The sequence below is a fragment of the Spermophilus citellus genome (assembly GCF_964194105.1).
Source record: "Spermophilus citellus genome assembly, chromosome: 5".
NCBI lineage: Eukaryota > Metazoa > Chordata > Mammalia > Rodentia > Sciuridae > Spermophilus > Spermophilus citellus.
This window is the reverse complement of record NC_138186.1, coordinates 89,467,111-89,482,961: the sequence shown is the minus strand read 5'-3', so window position 1 is coordinate 89,482,961 and position 15,851 is coordinate 89,467,111. Positions and strand designations below refer to the sequence as shown.

Below are 15,851 nucleotides of genomic sequence, written 5' to 3'. Positions count from 1 at the left end.
AATTTCATCAGGCTCCTAAAGGGCAAAAACAAGTCTCATTTGATTTTGTATTTGCAACATCTGACAGTCTGGGATAGAATTAGTTCTTTATAAAAGAATAAATGGATGGGTGGATGGATGAAATAAAATTGTGGCATTCACAGCAGGTTCACCAATAGGAGGGACCTCTAATTTGATGATGACAACATTAAGATTGAGTTGGTCTCCCTAGGCTCAAAATCTGGCCCCAAATTTTGATCTGGTTAAATATTAAGCCTTCATTTTTAAAAGATCTATCATATATGATCTCCTGGCTTGAAAGTAATTCAGTTTTTAAAAATATATTTTAGTTTATGAACCTAAAATCATATTGCTACTTAGAAAGTTAATAGAAGGGAGAGAAGAAATGCTGCGAAGCAATATTGGCCAAATTTTATTGTCTGCATGTATGAATATGTAACAATAAATCCCATCAATATATACAACTCTAATGCACCAATAAAAAATGAAGAAAAAATTTAATAGAAGATGTTTGTTTTTCTATTCCTAGGAGGTAATAGTAACTATAACTTTACTGGTCAGATAACATGTATTAAGGTACCAAGTTTTAGGTAACAAACTAATGTGTGGAGAGCAAATAGGATAACCATTATGTTGAAAAACTATTATATGAGAAACAATGTAATAAATATGGAATCATGGATTAGATTAGGGGAAAATATAACTTACTTCTTTATTTAAAGGCCTATTGCATGGAAGAGGAGAAATAGGTCTGCTTTTTTGAGGTTGGTTGTTAGATCAGTGCAAATCCAGTGAATATTACTAATTTCCACTCATCTATATGGAAGAGCTTTCAAATAATTGAAATTGCACTAGAAGTATTTGTGTAGAGGCTGGATGTTCCCCTTCTGGAAATATAAAAAAAAAAATTCCTAAAAGATAGGCCAGTGAGATAAACTCCAGGTTCCTTGCTTATATTAAGTCTGTCTTCAGAGTTAAGCTACCACAATACTGAACAGGCATGAAAACAACTGAGATGGATAGTCCTGTTTTAATAAAAACTGTATTATTTAAGTGTATATTACTTTATTAATTAATAAAAAATAAGGTAAAATCTAATATCCTTTGAGTTTGTAAAAAAATTGTTATGTTAATTCTTTATTTCTGTTAAATAGTAACAATTCTGTGATAATATTTTGGAAAAAAAGTTTTGAAGTACCTTAAAATTTTTTCTCTTGTTTCAAGACATTTTTAAATTTATAGTATAGTAATAAGAAAAATACTCTTAGTCCTACCAGCCAAAGATAACTACCATTTGCATTTTCTTCTTTTCTCCATTCAGTATTTTTATTTCTTAAAGTAATTTCAACTTTTTTCCCATATATGGAATATTTTGAACATATGGAAAAAGAGAATATTTAAAGGTTTCATGTTCCTATTTGATATTTTTCTACTTTTGCCTTAGAACTTATTTTTAAAAATAAGATATTAAAGTTCCCCTGTGTCCTTTCTCCAAACAGCCTTCTATTCTTCTGCCTCAGAAGTAACTGCTTCCCTGAAGCTGTTAGATGTTTCCTTCCTAGCCATTTTAGTTTTTATTTGAACATATTTTTCAAAATTATATTTTTATTTTCCATAAGTAGTACATGTGCATTAGTAAGTAGCATAAATTTATTGAAAATGAAAAAATAGGGGTTGGAGATATAGCTTAGTTGGTAGAGTGCTTGCTTTTACATGCACAAGGCCCTGTGTTCGATCCCTAGCACCACCAAAAAAAAAAAAAAAAAAAAAGAAAAGAAAAAGTAACATTCTTATCAGCTGGAGATACACACTAAGAAGCTAAAAGTGGTTATCTTGGATATTTCCCTCCATTAATGTGTGCCTTATGTAAGTATTCATCTGTATGTTTGTGTATATGCAGAATAATTATTTTAAATGATATGTTGAACTTCATGAAATGCTTTTTTTTTCCTACTAAAATAATTAAATGTTTTTTTTTCTCATTAACATGGCAAATTACATTTAGATTTCCCCCCTGTGACCTTGATACTAGGGATTGAACCCAGGATGCTTTACCACTGATCTACATTCCCTGCCTTTTTATTTTTACTTTGAAACGGGGTCTTGCTAAGTTGAAACTGGCCTTAAGCTTGTGATCCTCCTGCTTCTGCCTCCTATGTATCTGGGATTACAGGAATGTTCCACCATGCCCAGTCACATAATAAACTACTTTGATTCTTTGTATCTTACTAAATACATCAATCCCAAGAAAGCAATTTTTATTCATTACCTAATTCTTTTTGCTAATATATGGGATTTTTGCAACAATATTCATGTATAAGAATGGTCTATGATTTTACTTTAAGCTATCCTTATCTACTTTTTTGTGATTTAGTAATATTGGCAGTTGTAGCTGTATTCATTTAATTAATTAGCATATATAATATTTCTCATACACTTTTGACATTAAGATTATAAAAATTCTGGGCTGGGGGTATTGCTCAGTGGTCGATCACTTGCCTAACATGTACGAGGCTCTAAGTTCAAGCCCCAGCACTGCCAAAAAAAAAAAAAAAATTATAAAAAATTCTCACCAAGAATGATTTTTTATAGGTCTTTCTCCTCTTTCTCCTCCTCCTAGTCCTCCTGCTCCTCATCACTCTTCTTCCTTCTCCTCCTCCTCTTCAAATTATAAAAGATAGCTATATCTGTTTCTTGAAATTTTTTGGATTTTTACCTTCAAAACCCTGTGAATTTAATGTTTATTCAGAAGTTTATTTTTGTCTTTATTTTTTCCAACTTATTCGTTTAATAGTTTATAAATAGATTCATGTCTTACATTTCATTTTTAGTTATTTGATTATGTTTATTTCAGATTCTGTATTTGTTATTAAGTTTTTTTAATGTCTATTTTTATTACCATGTAGGATTCACTGTGATATTTCTGTATATGCATACAGCATAAATTCATCATTTCCATCTACCCTTCATCCACCCTTAACTCCTCTCTCAACAAACCATTCCCAGTAATCCCTATTCTGCTTTCAGACTGGCTTTTTTAAAAAATTTGATATATGAGAGAGTACATGTAGCTTGTCTTTCAGTGTCTTTCTTTGTGGCTATTCAGTTCCCAATTGGTTATGCCCATCTCCTGAGCTACTATGAGGTGTCTTCCTAGCAGACTGGAGATAAAGGTCACATGCATTGGGCAGTTTATTGCCTTGGGAGAGCAATAAATAATTCTCAATGCCAAACCTAAATCTCCTGGCTACCATAGGAGAGAAGACCCTCATGTAATTCACAGATGGCTTCCTGCAGTTGAAAATTTTTTCTGTGTTCATTAGTTCTGTGTATGAAATAGTTGTTTTTCCTCTTGGCTGCTACTGTGGGCATGCCCACTAGGAAGGGGACTACAGACAAACCCCCATCCCCCATGCAGTTGTGCATATCTAGAAACAGGGCAACAATAAGGACTTTTCTTCCCTCCCCTCACTTTCTTAATAGTGCCCATCAGGGATCAAGGGTAAGTGGATCACCCCTGACAAGAGATACTGGGCAGGAGAAAATGAGAGGTGAATATAGCCAGTGCTGGGCAAAGTTTCTTTCTGACTCTTCTTAAGCTGTGTGCCCTATTCTTTGTAGTGCTTGACAGATATCGTGGGGGAATAGTTCATAATAGGAGCTGGGTAACATAAGTGGCAGTGCCTCTGGTCTAAGGACAGGCTTCCCATCTCCCTGATTTTAGAGATGGCACTCAGTTCACTTCCATGCCTCAACATCCATTCCCCACCATATATCACTCTAAATTTTGTGTCACTTACTGAGCCAAGTCTGGCTTAGGAAGCAGCCACCAGCAGAGCCAATGCCATGAGTTGTTTGTGGGTCCCAAGGATAGGAATATGCAGGGATTCTGAGCCCTAAACAGTCTAAATTCAAATAATAGATCCCTTCTCAAGATGTCTCCTGAAGTTTCCCTCTTAAATGCAATGAATTTCTTTTCCAAAACCTTACTACTGTGCATATTTCATGTGTCTTTGCTATTTGGGCTGAGCTGTCAGTTTGCTGGGATTTTTACTTTTCCTCCTGCAGAGGGGAAACTTCCCCTCCCCTGGTTGTGAATCGGGCAGCAAGTGATGGGCTGTTTTTTTCTTTTGCTGTGCCACTGCCTTTTCTCATATGTAGTATTCTCCAAATGTCCCTTTGTTTGCTGTCCCTTTACCAATCCCTATCACCTATATTTAGCTCATTGTTTTGTCCCTATAAATTAATTTGTATTTAGTGGAGGCATACAGTATGCATTGTTTAATGCCTGGCTTCTTTCATTCAGCAAAATTATTTTGAGATTCGAATATATTGTTGCATGTATTAATTGTTCATCCTTTTTATTGCTGAATAATAGAAATATACCACTTTTTAAGTATTCATTAACCTGTTGGTAGACATTTGTGTTGTTTCTAGTTTGGGACCATTATAAATAAAGGTAGTATGAACATTCATGCAAAAGTTTTGGAGATTGACTTTTATTTCTCTGGGCAAGACCTAAGTGTGAAATGACTATTATATAGTAAGTATGTGTTTACTGACCCAATTTTTAAAAATGATTATGCCATTTTATATTTCAACCCAAAGTGTATGAGTTCTGATTGCTGTTCATCGTTGCCAACATTTTGTGTGCTTAGTTTTTTGAGTTTCAGACATTTTAATAGTAAATATTGTTTCATATGGCTTTAATTTGCATACATTATGGCTAATGATATCGAGGCATCATTCTTTGTGCTTGTCTCTATATATTCTGTGGTGAATTAGCTATTCAAATATTTCCTCCATTTTAAACTGAGCTGTTTAGTTTCTAATTACTGAATTTTGTAACATATATACATACACATTTTTCTTTGATATGTACTGTAGCATATGATTTGTACATATTTTCTCAGACTATGGCTTATCTTTTCATTCTCTTAACAGTTTCTTTCAAAGAGGAGGATTCTTAATTTCAATAAAGTCCAAGAAAATTTCTTTCTTAATATTTACCCTGGGGAAATAATAAAATATATGTTTGAAGTTATATATGCAAGGATATTCACTATAAAAAAATTGGAACACATTAGTGGTGAATAGCAGAACTTACAAGTTATGATAGTCTAGAAGATAGAAAAGTATTCCATTTAAAAATTATATTAAATTCTGTTGGCTTAGGCATTTATATTAGGAAAATATGTAAAAGTCATAAATTATGTACACTAAAATGTTGACAATCATGATCACAGGATAATGGGATTATAACTGTTTTATTTTCTGATTTTATTTGTAGTTTTATAGTATCTTAAAGTATACTGTAATTGTACCCAGGGGTGCTTAACCACTGAATACATCCCCAGCCCTTTTTGATATTTTATTTAGAGATAGCAAGGCCCTAAGCAACTCGGTGAGACCCTAAGTTGCCGAGGCTGGCTTTGAAATTTGAATTTACTATCTTCCTGCCTCTGCCTCCTGAGCCACTTGGATTACAGGCATGTTCTTTGTGATTTTATAATACTTTTTTGCATATACAAAGCATGGGTATCTTGACCCATTTTTTTTTTTAATGTGATGCTGAGGATTGAACCCAGTGTCTCACATGTGCTAGGCAAGCACTCTCTCAATGAGCTACAACTCAGCCCGACATATTATTTTAAAAGAAAATATTTTAGCCTAAATACTTTCATAAACTTCATGGGAGATATTTAAAGACAATAGTAATAGCTGTAGTTTTTATCTAGAGATGTGTTCTGTCCTCTGCACCTTGCCTAAGCAGTGATTTCTGATAGCCTATGCTTCTTATCCCATTCTTTGGCTATTTTTTGCTCTATGTGTGCGTGCTTCAAATGCTTAAGAATATATTTACAAATCACTGTGAAAAATGCTAAAAGAAATAATTAAGTAGGTATCTTATTAAATTGTTGGTAAATCTATTTCCCAGTTTATTTTACATTCATGAAGACCAAGTCCAGCCAGCCTAATTTTATGTCTAAAATTAGAATCACTAAAAACATCATTTTGACACCTCTAAGTGCTGTGTTTTACAATTGGGTTCTTTTAATTAATACTGTTTTTGAAATATGTTTGTACACCTAGGAATTATCGAAAAACCTTGAACTAAGTACTAACAGTTTTCAACGACAGTTGCTTGCTGAAAGGAAAAGGGCATATGAGGCTCAGGATGAAAACAAAGTTCTTCAAAAGGAGTTACAACGACTGTATCACAAATTAAAAGTAAGCACTTTACATTAAATGGCATTATTTTCTCAGTAATATAAACTTGATGAAAACCCAATATTTTAAAACATTCTTACTATTCATGTTTTTAGGTTGGTATGGTATAATTTATAAAATTCTGTTATTATCTTTGGTGCTTAGATAGAAAATGTTTTGATATAATTATACAAAGTAAAGCTGTAAGAATAATGTAAAATAATTGTTAAATCCTGGAAGAAAACTGTAGAAAGAACTAGCATTTTTGTTGCTTGGTTAAATAATCTGTGTTCTACTTTTACATTGTTGGTAGAATTATAAATTAGTATAACCCACTATGGAAATCAGTATGACGGTTCCTCAAAAGTCTAGGCATGGAACCACCACATTACCCAAATACACCTTTCCTCAGTATTTATTCTAAAGAATTAATTTATGACTTTTACATATTTTCCTATACACCCATACCCTTGTTTAAAGCAGCACAATTCATAATAGGCAAAGTATGGAACCAGTCTAGGTGTCCATCAATGAATGAATGTATAAAGATATGGTATATATGCACAATGGAGTTTTAGTCAGTCATAAAGAAAAATAAAATTATGTTATTTGCAGGAAAATTCTTGGAACTAGAAACCATTCTGTTAAGTGAAATAAGTCAAATTCAGAAGATCAAGGTCGCATGATTTTCATAGTGTTTAGAAGAATCATTCAAATTATTTAATGTTGTTAAAGCACATATTCTTAATTTTATCTGATCAATGATGGATTGAAATTTTGTGCAGAATTGTGCAAAATCATTTATTATCTTACATAATTTTCTTTTTGTTAATCAAATTTTCAGAGTCATAGTCCCAAAATGGTTAAGAACATTGGACTTCATAGGAAAAAGCATTACTCTTCCCTAATCTAAATGTGCTAGAGACATTTTTTTTCTACTTGGTAGTTAAAAAAGGAAGCTGAACTCTAGGTTTATTTCAGTTTGTTAAGGAAAATGTGGATTGGCAAAGTGACACACACCCTCACTTCATTTTATATGGATTTGTTTTCAGGAAAAGGAGAGAGAACTGGACATAAAAAACATATATTCTAATCGCCTGCCAAAGTCCTTTCTAAAGAAAGGAAAAGAAATTACACCAAGGAAGAATGGTATAGTAGACATTATTGTTGAAAACTCGTATTGTAGCTATTATTTATTTTTTTAAATATTTTTTCGTAGTAGATGAACACAATATATTTATTTATTTATTTTTATGTGGTGCTGAGGATTGAACCCAGTGTCCCACACATGCTAGACAAGTGCCTTACCACTGAGCCACAATCCCAGCCCCTGTAGCTATTATTTATTAATAAAATTAATTAATTTTGAAGTACAAGGAAAGAACAATAAACAACCCCATTGAAATACATTTAAATTCAATTCAATTTTTTAGTTTGTTTCGTTATAGTTAATTTTCAGAAATCCTTGTCAGTTTTTTTTCTCCTGGAGAGGTCATTAAAATTAAGTAACATGCTTTTTTGAAAAATTCTTATAGTAATTTTTGAATCATGTGAAAATATATAAACATACCCAAAGTAGAGAGAATTTTATTTTATCTGCTTTTTGCTGCTTTTGCTAGATTAAAGTAAATACCAGACATTACATTTATAAATATTTAGCATTGTTATGCATAGTTCTTTTTTTTAAATGAAAGTATAATTCTTCTATGAATTGTGAGAATTTTAAAACATAAAATTTGGAAATGTTTCCAGGTGTGGTTCCAGTGGCTCAGGAGGCTGAGACAGGAGGATCATGAGTTTAAAGTCAGCCTCAGCAAAAGCAAGGTGCTAAGCAACTCAGTGAGACCCTGTCTCTAAATAAAATACAAAATAGGTCTGGGGATGTGGCTCAGTGGTTGAGTACCCCTGAGTTCAATCTCCAGGACCAAAAAAAATTTGTAAAAAGTAATAGAATTTACAGTGAGAATTGCCCCCCAATCCCATAATTGCCTATAAATCTTAGAAACAAAAATAGTAATAATGTGCATTTGTTGGGCTGAGCAAAACATGCAGTATCTCATTTAGATTAACATATATACCAGTTGAATTCTATGTATCTTACCACTGTTCAGTGGGATTAGAAAAATTCTTGTACTGTTTTCATGATAGCTGCATGCCAGAGTGATTTTACAGACTTGTGTACAAAAGAAGTACAAACCATTGAAGATTGTGAGCTGGAAGAATTACCTGTAACACCAAAAACAATGATGATTTGTGAAAATAAATGGGAGGAACCAGAATGTCTTACTTTGGTGAGTTCAGCTATATTTGATTATGCGCCAAACTCTGGGTTTAAAGTTGTCCCTAAAAACATAGTATCAAACATTTAAAAATTCAGTGGTGGAGCCTAGTACTATATCTGTATGAATATTCAACTAGCCTTTTAAAGAGAAAGAGGTAGTAACATCTGTGCATTTTATTAAATTTCTTTGGATTGAAATTTAGTTAGTTTACATTGCATTTTTCAGTTGCTTCACAGAGAGATTAATCATACCTTCTAGGTTGGAGATAATAGGAATACATTTTTCTCTATCTGCTTATATATTCTTAGAAAACCCTCAGTGCTTTTATTTATTTTAATAGCAAACTAAAGGTTTCAAGTGATTTTTTTTTTTTTTTAGAACTTAACTAAATGTAATATTTTGGGGCCTGAGAATTTTATGGGTTAACTGAATGCTGAACAAGGATGGAATTTGACATACCATTCAAATTAAGAGTGGAATTTAGAGTATCATTTAAAAGGACTTTCATATTAAATCACTTGCAGATCCCTTTCTTTAAGAGGGTTTTGTCTTTAATATTTACAATTCATAAAAACAATATTTCAGGGATCCAGAACATTTCATATAATGTTATATTTTTTTGTACCTTATAAAGTTTCCCAGTGTATGACATCTCTTAAGGTATAAATCAGAAATGGACTGATTTAGTTCCTTGGTGTATTCTAGATTTTTAATTTCATTTTTGTTTTAGAAAAATTCAGATACATAAGTTGTACTTGCTGTTTCTTCCTGTATTTACCCTTTGAGACCAGATCATGTTATGTCTTTAAAATGGTAGAGAACAATGGAGTAATTCTTAAAGTATTTTAAGAAGTATTAAAAAGATTCATCAGGAGCATCAGCAGCCTGGTATTGTGAAAAGAATATAGCTTTAGAATTTGATCTGCTTTAAAAATTATGGCTCTTAACATTTTAGTTGTTTGACTCCTTAGAGTCTCAATCTCAATTTCCTCATCTTTAAAATGGGAGTGATTTTCAGAATTATAAAGATGACTAATTATGAAGTTCCTAAAGCTCTTAGCCTGAGCCTCTTAAGACTGAGGTCACTGTTAAAAGACCTCAGCAAGTGATAGCTTAGTTAGAGTGCAGGTTAACTTGCTTTGAGAAATATGGTGGTCAAAGTAGGATAACAAATACCCTTCTCTTTTAATAGACTAAAGTCAAATGGGTAGTCCAGGATTGGTGGTATATACAACTTTGTTTGTGGTGGTCACTCTAACTTACTGGTCTTGCATTTTAGAGTATAGTCCTTCTGTATTTTTGGAACTGGCTTACCATTCTATAAAAAAGGGAATACACAAGTTAGAGGGCAAGCTGTTTTATAAATGTGATCAGAAGTTGCATGCACTTCTGCTCACGCACTTTGTTCTTGTCTAGGTACAAGGGAGGTAGCAAATGTAGTATCCAACAGTGCAGCCCCTGTGCCCTGTCGAAACTCAGGGAACTCTGTTCTTAAATAAGTGAATCTTACTAATAAAGATAGCTTATTTTTATTAAGAAAAATTACATATGTCTCAGTTGGCTACCATAATTGTTTAATAGCCATTTCTGGTTAACCAGAAATGGCTATTAAACAAAATCAGGTTAACATTTTGTAGTGAGAATGTATGAAGATGCTTCTGCAACTATTTTTTTTTCAGAATTTTGTGCAGGATGTTGGATTTGCTTCCATTATATTGGTTTTGATATCACTTATAAATGCTTCTTTAGAAATTTAAAGTAAGAAATAATCCTATGTGTTTCTGAAGCATCTTTCAAAGCATGATAACTTGTGATTTTCTGATTCATTAAAGATGAAATTTTGCTTTAATTTCTAACAATGAAAGAGAAATTTATAATATTTAAATAGTATTTCCCCTTTTCTATAAGTAAATTTACATTTTTAAAATGTATACTAGGACTTGGAATTCCAAGAGCAAGATAAGCATGAAGAAGCAGGGATTCTAAACCCAATTGTGAACAAAGAAGAAAAATGCATTAAAGATCAAGGACTGCAAATTGCAAAACAGGAGATAGAGAAACTAAAGAATGGTAAGAAAAAGACTTTGTTTAAGCAAGTAATGAATCAGCATCTCTTGGGAAAGAAATGGTTAGGGTCCCTTAGTGTTGTCGAGCTGAACCATGAATTGGTTATACAGAATAAGAAAAGGTTGATGCAGTGGTATATCAGGAGTCACAACCATTTGAATGAAGTTATTAAGGAAATAAATATATTGACTATTACTCACTATTTGGGGTTACAGAATAAAAACAGGTTACCTTCAGAAAATTCAGATGAAACAATTCAAATGAAGGGGGAAAATTCTTTGTGTATGAATTAAAACTTGATGAAGAAATAGCTGAAAAATAGCTTTCTTTATTGGTTCAGCCTTGGGACTCTATACCATGGACTAGCTTAAGTGTAAAAATCAATGAAATACGAGGACCTGAATGTATCCTTGCAATTTTTATTTGATTTTAATTTGCAAAGTAAATCTTGAATATGTTCAATCATTATGTAGAAGTTTAGTGAAATAACTCCTATAAGTTTAGATACTGAAATGAAGTTCAAGAATACTTTCATTTTCATCTTTATTAAATGTCATAAAAGTATGGGCAAGAGGGATTTTTTATTTATTTGTTTGTTACATTAGGGATTGAACCTAGGACCTGCCTGCACAGGCTAGGCAAGTGCTCTATCACTGTGCTACCAGCCTCAGCTCAACTCTATAATCTTTTGAATGTATTCTATTTCCATTAGTTGTGTCTGCTTATAAAGAAATCCTTTTTCTTTTTCTTTCATGGAAATTCATGGAACATAAAGTCATGACCCAGTGATTGTAAACACTGTGTAACTATTGAAATAGAAGCCATATTTACATCACTGTTGGCTAATGGACAGAACAAGATGCTTTCACATGTTTAACTACAGAACAGAAAATTAGGTATTATGGTCAGTTCCATCTAGGCAACAGGAAAAGGAATAAAATAGCAGAAGACTGTCACTTGTTTTTGTCCTTTTGACTTTTTTTTTTTTTGAGTGTATATGGATTGATCTCTGACATTAATGAGAATGTATGCCATTTACTGAAGTTATTACATTTGTGGTATTCTTGTATACTTTAGTATTTTTAATATTTAATTTGGGAAATAACTTCAAAATTATAGAAAGTGGCATGAGTAGCCAAAAAACTATTTAAGAGTCAACTATATACCTAGTGCCTGTACGCATCTGCTGTCGAACACTATGTAAGTGGTATTGTGCCCTTCTCAAGATATGACATCCAAGGGTTTAACTTTAAAACTCTTTGCTCAATTGCATCCATCCTGTCACCCACCTTAAAATGTATAGCATCATATTAGTTATTTAAATAAATGAGAACCTTCCCTATCCATACTTTGAAGAACAAGTTTTTCTATAAGTGTGATTCTTAAATGAAGTACACATTAAATATATTATTCCCGAAAAACAAATATAAAAGTGAAATATTATGATGTCCATTTGAACCCTATTTTAATACTAAAATTAGATAAAAATGGTTGTATTATAAAATATGGTAGGTTTTTTTCCTTTTTTAAAAAAATACTGATTGCTATAAAATGCAGTTTGTAATTTTTTATTTCATACAGAGTGGGAAAGAGAAGAACTTAATGAAAAGCAGAAAGAGGGAGAAGAGGAGCCCGAGTTGGAGACTAGAAGCTACCAAATGGAAATGTATGAACTTCAAAGTATTGATAAATTGGAAGAGGAAGAAGAAGAAAGACTGAAGAGAGAAATGCTACTTGCTAAACTGAATGAAATCAACAGAGAACTTCAAGATTCTCAGAATCTAAAATGTCCTCTTTTGCCATTAATACCTGATTTGGGATCAAAACTGCATTCCTCAGAGAAAATCTCCAAAACATACATGTTCTCTGAATCCTCAGAGAGATTATTTAATGGGCATCAATTGCAAGACATAAGTTTTTTTACTCCAAAAGGAGAGGGTCGGAATTCAGGAAATATTAGAAGTCCAATCTCTCCAAATGAGATTGCATTTGGTAGCTATGTGCCTTCATTTGCAAAAACACCAGGGAAGTCAAATCCATTTAGCCAAAAAAGTGGCCTTTTGGATTTTAAAAAAAACAGTATGGAAGACCTTAGTAAAGACAGTGCAGATTTCATTGCAAGAAAAGAAAAAAAAGCCAATCTGATGGAACAGCTATTTGGTACTAGTGGCAGGAGTCCCATTTCCTCTAAAAGCAGTGACCCAACTTCTCTGGCTGCCAGCAAAGGAGACTTTGAGTCTCTAAATTTTCTCCCTGGAGATAAAAGCAGCAGGGGTAGAGAACATGATGAAGATGAAGACTATTTCCTTGGTGAAGGAAAAAGTTTTAATCCAAATAGACACCGATTAAAACATGCAAACAATAAACCAGCCCTAAAAGCAGTTGATTCTGTAGAAGATGAAATTGAAGAAGTAGCACTGAGATGACTGACTAGGGTATACATTTTTTCAAATTGTAAATATTAAAATATTTTAATACAGTATTTATGATAAACATTTAGACTTTTTAATGTTAAAAGGTCCTTATTAAGGAATGATTTCAAGTAGTTAAATACAGTAAAAAAAAAAAAAGGATTTTTTAAAAAAGTACATTATATCTACACAATGTAGTAGTTTGCCAGGAATGAAGAAAGCTTTTTTGAATGAAACCAAAAATATTCTCTTATTTTTACTTAGAAATGTTTTACCTCTTAAACTAGCTGTATGGCAAGTTTACTTCATTGGAAATTGTTTTCTACTATTATCCCTATTTATTTTGGTTAGATTCTCACAGATAAATATAATCTTCTCACTGATTACTGAATGAAAATTAAGGGTGAAAGACTCTGTGGTGAGAAAGGTAGAGTCCAGGTGGTAGAAATCTGATGCCATGTAGAAGCCTGCCTTCTATGGATAGGGGTGAAGGTCCCTATCTTAAGTGGCAAGGCTGAGTTGTTCTTGAGTGGTAGCTGTGACAACATTGGGACTTCCCATTCCTCTGAAAGTACTCACAGTTAAACACTACTCATTTCTCAATTACAATATCCTGAAATCACTTAACTACAATTCTGTTAGCATCTTAGGTGAATTTCAGAATACAGTTTCTATGTGGACCATTCTCCTCTGGCATTTCTCCCCAGAGACCTGGGTACAGTGTAATTCTACTTGTTCTCATACATTCTTTATATCTCAGTGACTGGGTGTAAGATTTCATATCAAATGCAAGAAATAGAAAAAAACTTCATTTCAACTCAATCTTGAGTTGGAAGATTTTCAACTCAATTATGTTTACAGAGAGTAGTGTCATTTGAAAATTTTAATACTTTTTAAGATTTGAACTTCCCTCACACTGAGGAGACAATAATAGTATAATATTAATTGGACTTACAGGACTAGTTTTAAAGCAGCCTTGGATAAAAGGTGGGTATTTTTGGTGGGGGGTAGAGAGCTTCTGCCCTGCAGAGTAGGTTGGATAGTTTTCTGTAAAAATGCATTGGTTTTCGTTTGGTTATTTGTAATTCATTTCAGCTGCAAAGGAATATGCTGGGTATGATTGGGTTTTAATAATATATCACCAGTCAAGGAGAAAACACTGTTAAAATGAAGATTGGAGGAAAGAGTGTGTCCAGAAGAATAAAAACTTAAGTTTGACAGTTATTCCAAAGTGAGCTGTTTTTTCAAGAGTTATCTGTATAATTTGCTCATAGTATGGTTTCTGATGCTAAGCATGTATACTGATAAGGGGAAAGAATTACTAGTGTATCTGGAGATGTTACAAATGCTTAGTAGAGAATAACATTTTATGACTAATGTTTTATATGGTTAGGCCTCTAATTAAAAGATGTACCACCTATCATCTTATAAATTGTGTTCCTGTCATTTATTGGGAACAGAAACTCCCCAGAGTGCTAAACTGTTTTAAAAAGCTTTCTTAGATTTTCTACATCTGCATTTACTACATTGCAAATCATTCTAATATGTGTAATAAGCATTAGTATTTATAATACAGTTCTTGATAAAATATTATGTAATAATTTTATAACTGCTAATTTTCTGCCAAAACTATTCTAATTTTTATGTTGTTTTATTTTAAAAGACTTTTTATAAAGGCTTTTGGGAAAGTTTTTTTATTCAGGTTATTCTAACTAGTCTCTTGCTTTTTTTTCTACATGATATCTTTAACTAGATGCAATAAGACAATTATTAAAATTAAACCTAAAATTGAGTTGTAGACTTAAAAACATTATGGTGTTAAATATTAAAATTGGAGATTAAAATGTACAGAATAGGGTTTTTTTTAATGGACAAGTTTTAGAGTAAATCATTATTCTAAATGTCAAGTTAATTTATTTGTACTCAAAACTCTTGTTAATAAAAGTTAAAAACATACTATGACTCTTTATTTGATACCTTAGGTTACTTAGAAATATATAGTGGAAACAAGAACTTCAGGGTTAATTATTATTTCATTATTCATGTTTCTTTTCCCTGTCCAGTATTTTTAGTTGAAGTAGATGAATTTGCCCTAAATCAGGTTAGAAGGGATGCTAGTCTTATCAGATAATTACTGTTTTAATTAATCTTTTCACTCTTATAGCTATCATAATGTATCATAATGGCAATATTGCTCATAATAATAAAAAAGGGGGGTTGAGGGTGTGGAGAATTCAATTGGTCATAAAATAAACACAAACTTGTTTCATGGCAACTCAGTTTTTCTGATCATCCTCTTCACTTATTTTCAGCTATATAGCCCTAGGCTTCTGATATCACTGGCTGGCTGTTAGGTGGCTAGATCATGTAAATCTGCCTGAGAAAGAGAGGAAGGGAAATATGTTTCATAATGACCATAAGAACATTTTAGGATTAAAGGAGGTACCACAAATTGTCAACAAAGAATGCCTTTAAAAATATTTTCTGTGCTACACAATACATGCCCTTCTCATTTTACAGTCCCCTTTTATATAATCTGAAAGTGTCATCTTATTAGAGATAATTTTTTTGTTGATGAAGATTTGGGCACTTCCTGGGTGCTCCACAGTGTGTTAGGTGGCAGGCAAGTGTGGGGAATTAGCCTGATGGGTGTGGCCCTCACACACTGAACATTGTCCTCCCACTGCTCCCTGTGCATCCAGGGACTACAGCTTCTATTGATCTTTTACAATAGTTTTTTGTTTGTTTGTTTGTTTTTTGGTACCTGGGATTGAACTTGGGGCCACTTGACCACTGAGCCATATCCCAATACTATTTTGTATTTTATTTAGAGACAGGGTCTCACTGAGTTACTTAGCACCTTGCTTTTGCTGAGGCTGAC

At 32.6% G+C, this 15,851-nt stretch overlaps 1 protein-coding gene across 1 annotated transcript in view; it reads left to right on the top strand.

The window, feature by feature from the left end:
* Positions 1-14,827, top strand: part of LCA5 (lebercilin LCA5) — an 82,260-nt gene extending 67,433 nt beyond the window's left edge. Inside the window, exons 4-8 of the mRNA XM_081295971.1 lie at positions 6,094-6,231; positions 7,263-7,359; positions 8,359-8,501; positions 10,430-10,562; positions 12,141-14,827. Of these exons, the coding sequence (XP_081152097.1) occupies positions 6,094-6,231; positions 7,263-7,359; positions 8,359-8,501; positions 10,430-10,562; positions 12,141-12,985 (1,356 nt within the window). The 3' untranslated portion in view covers positions 12,986-14,827. The remainder of the gene's footprint in view (positions 1-6,093; positions 6,232-7,262; positions 7,360-8,358; positions 8,502-10,429; positions 10,563-12,140) is intronic.
* The last annotated feature ends 1,024 nt before the right edge of the window (positions 14,828-15,851 follow it).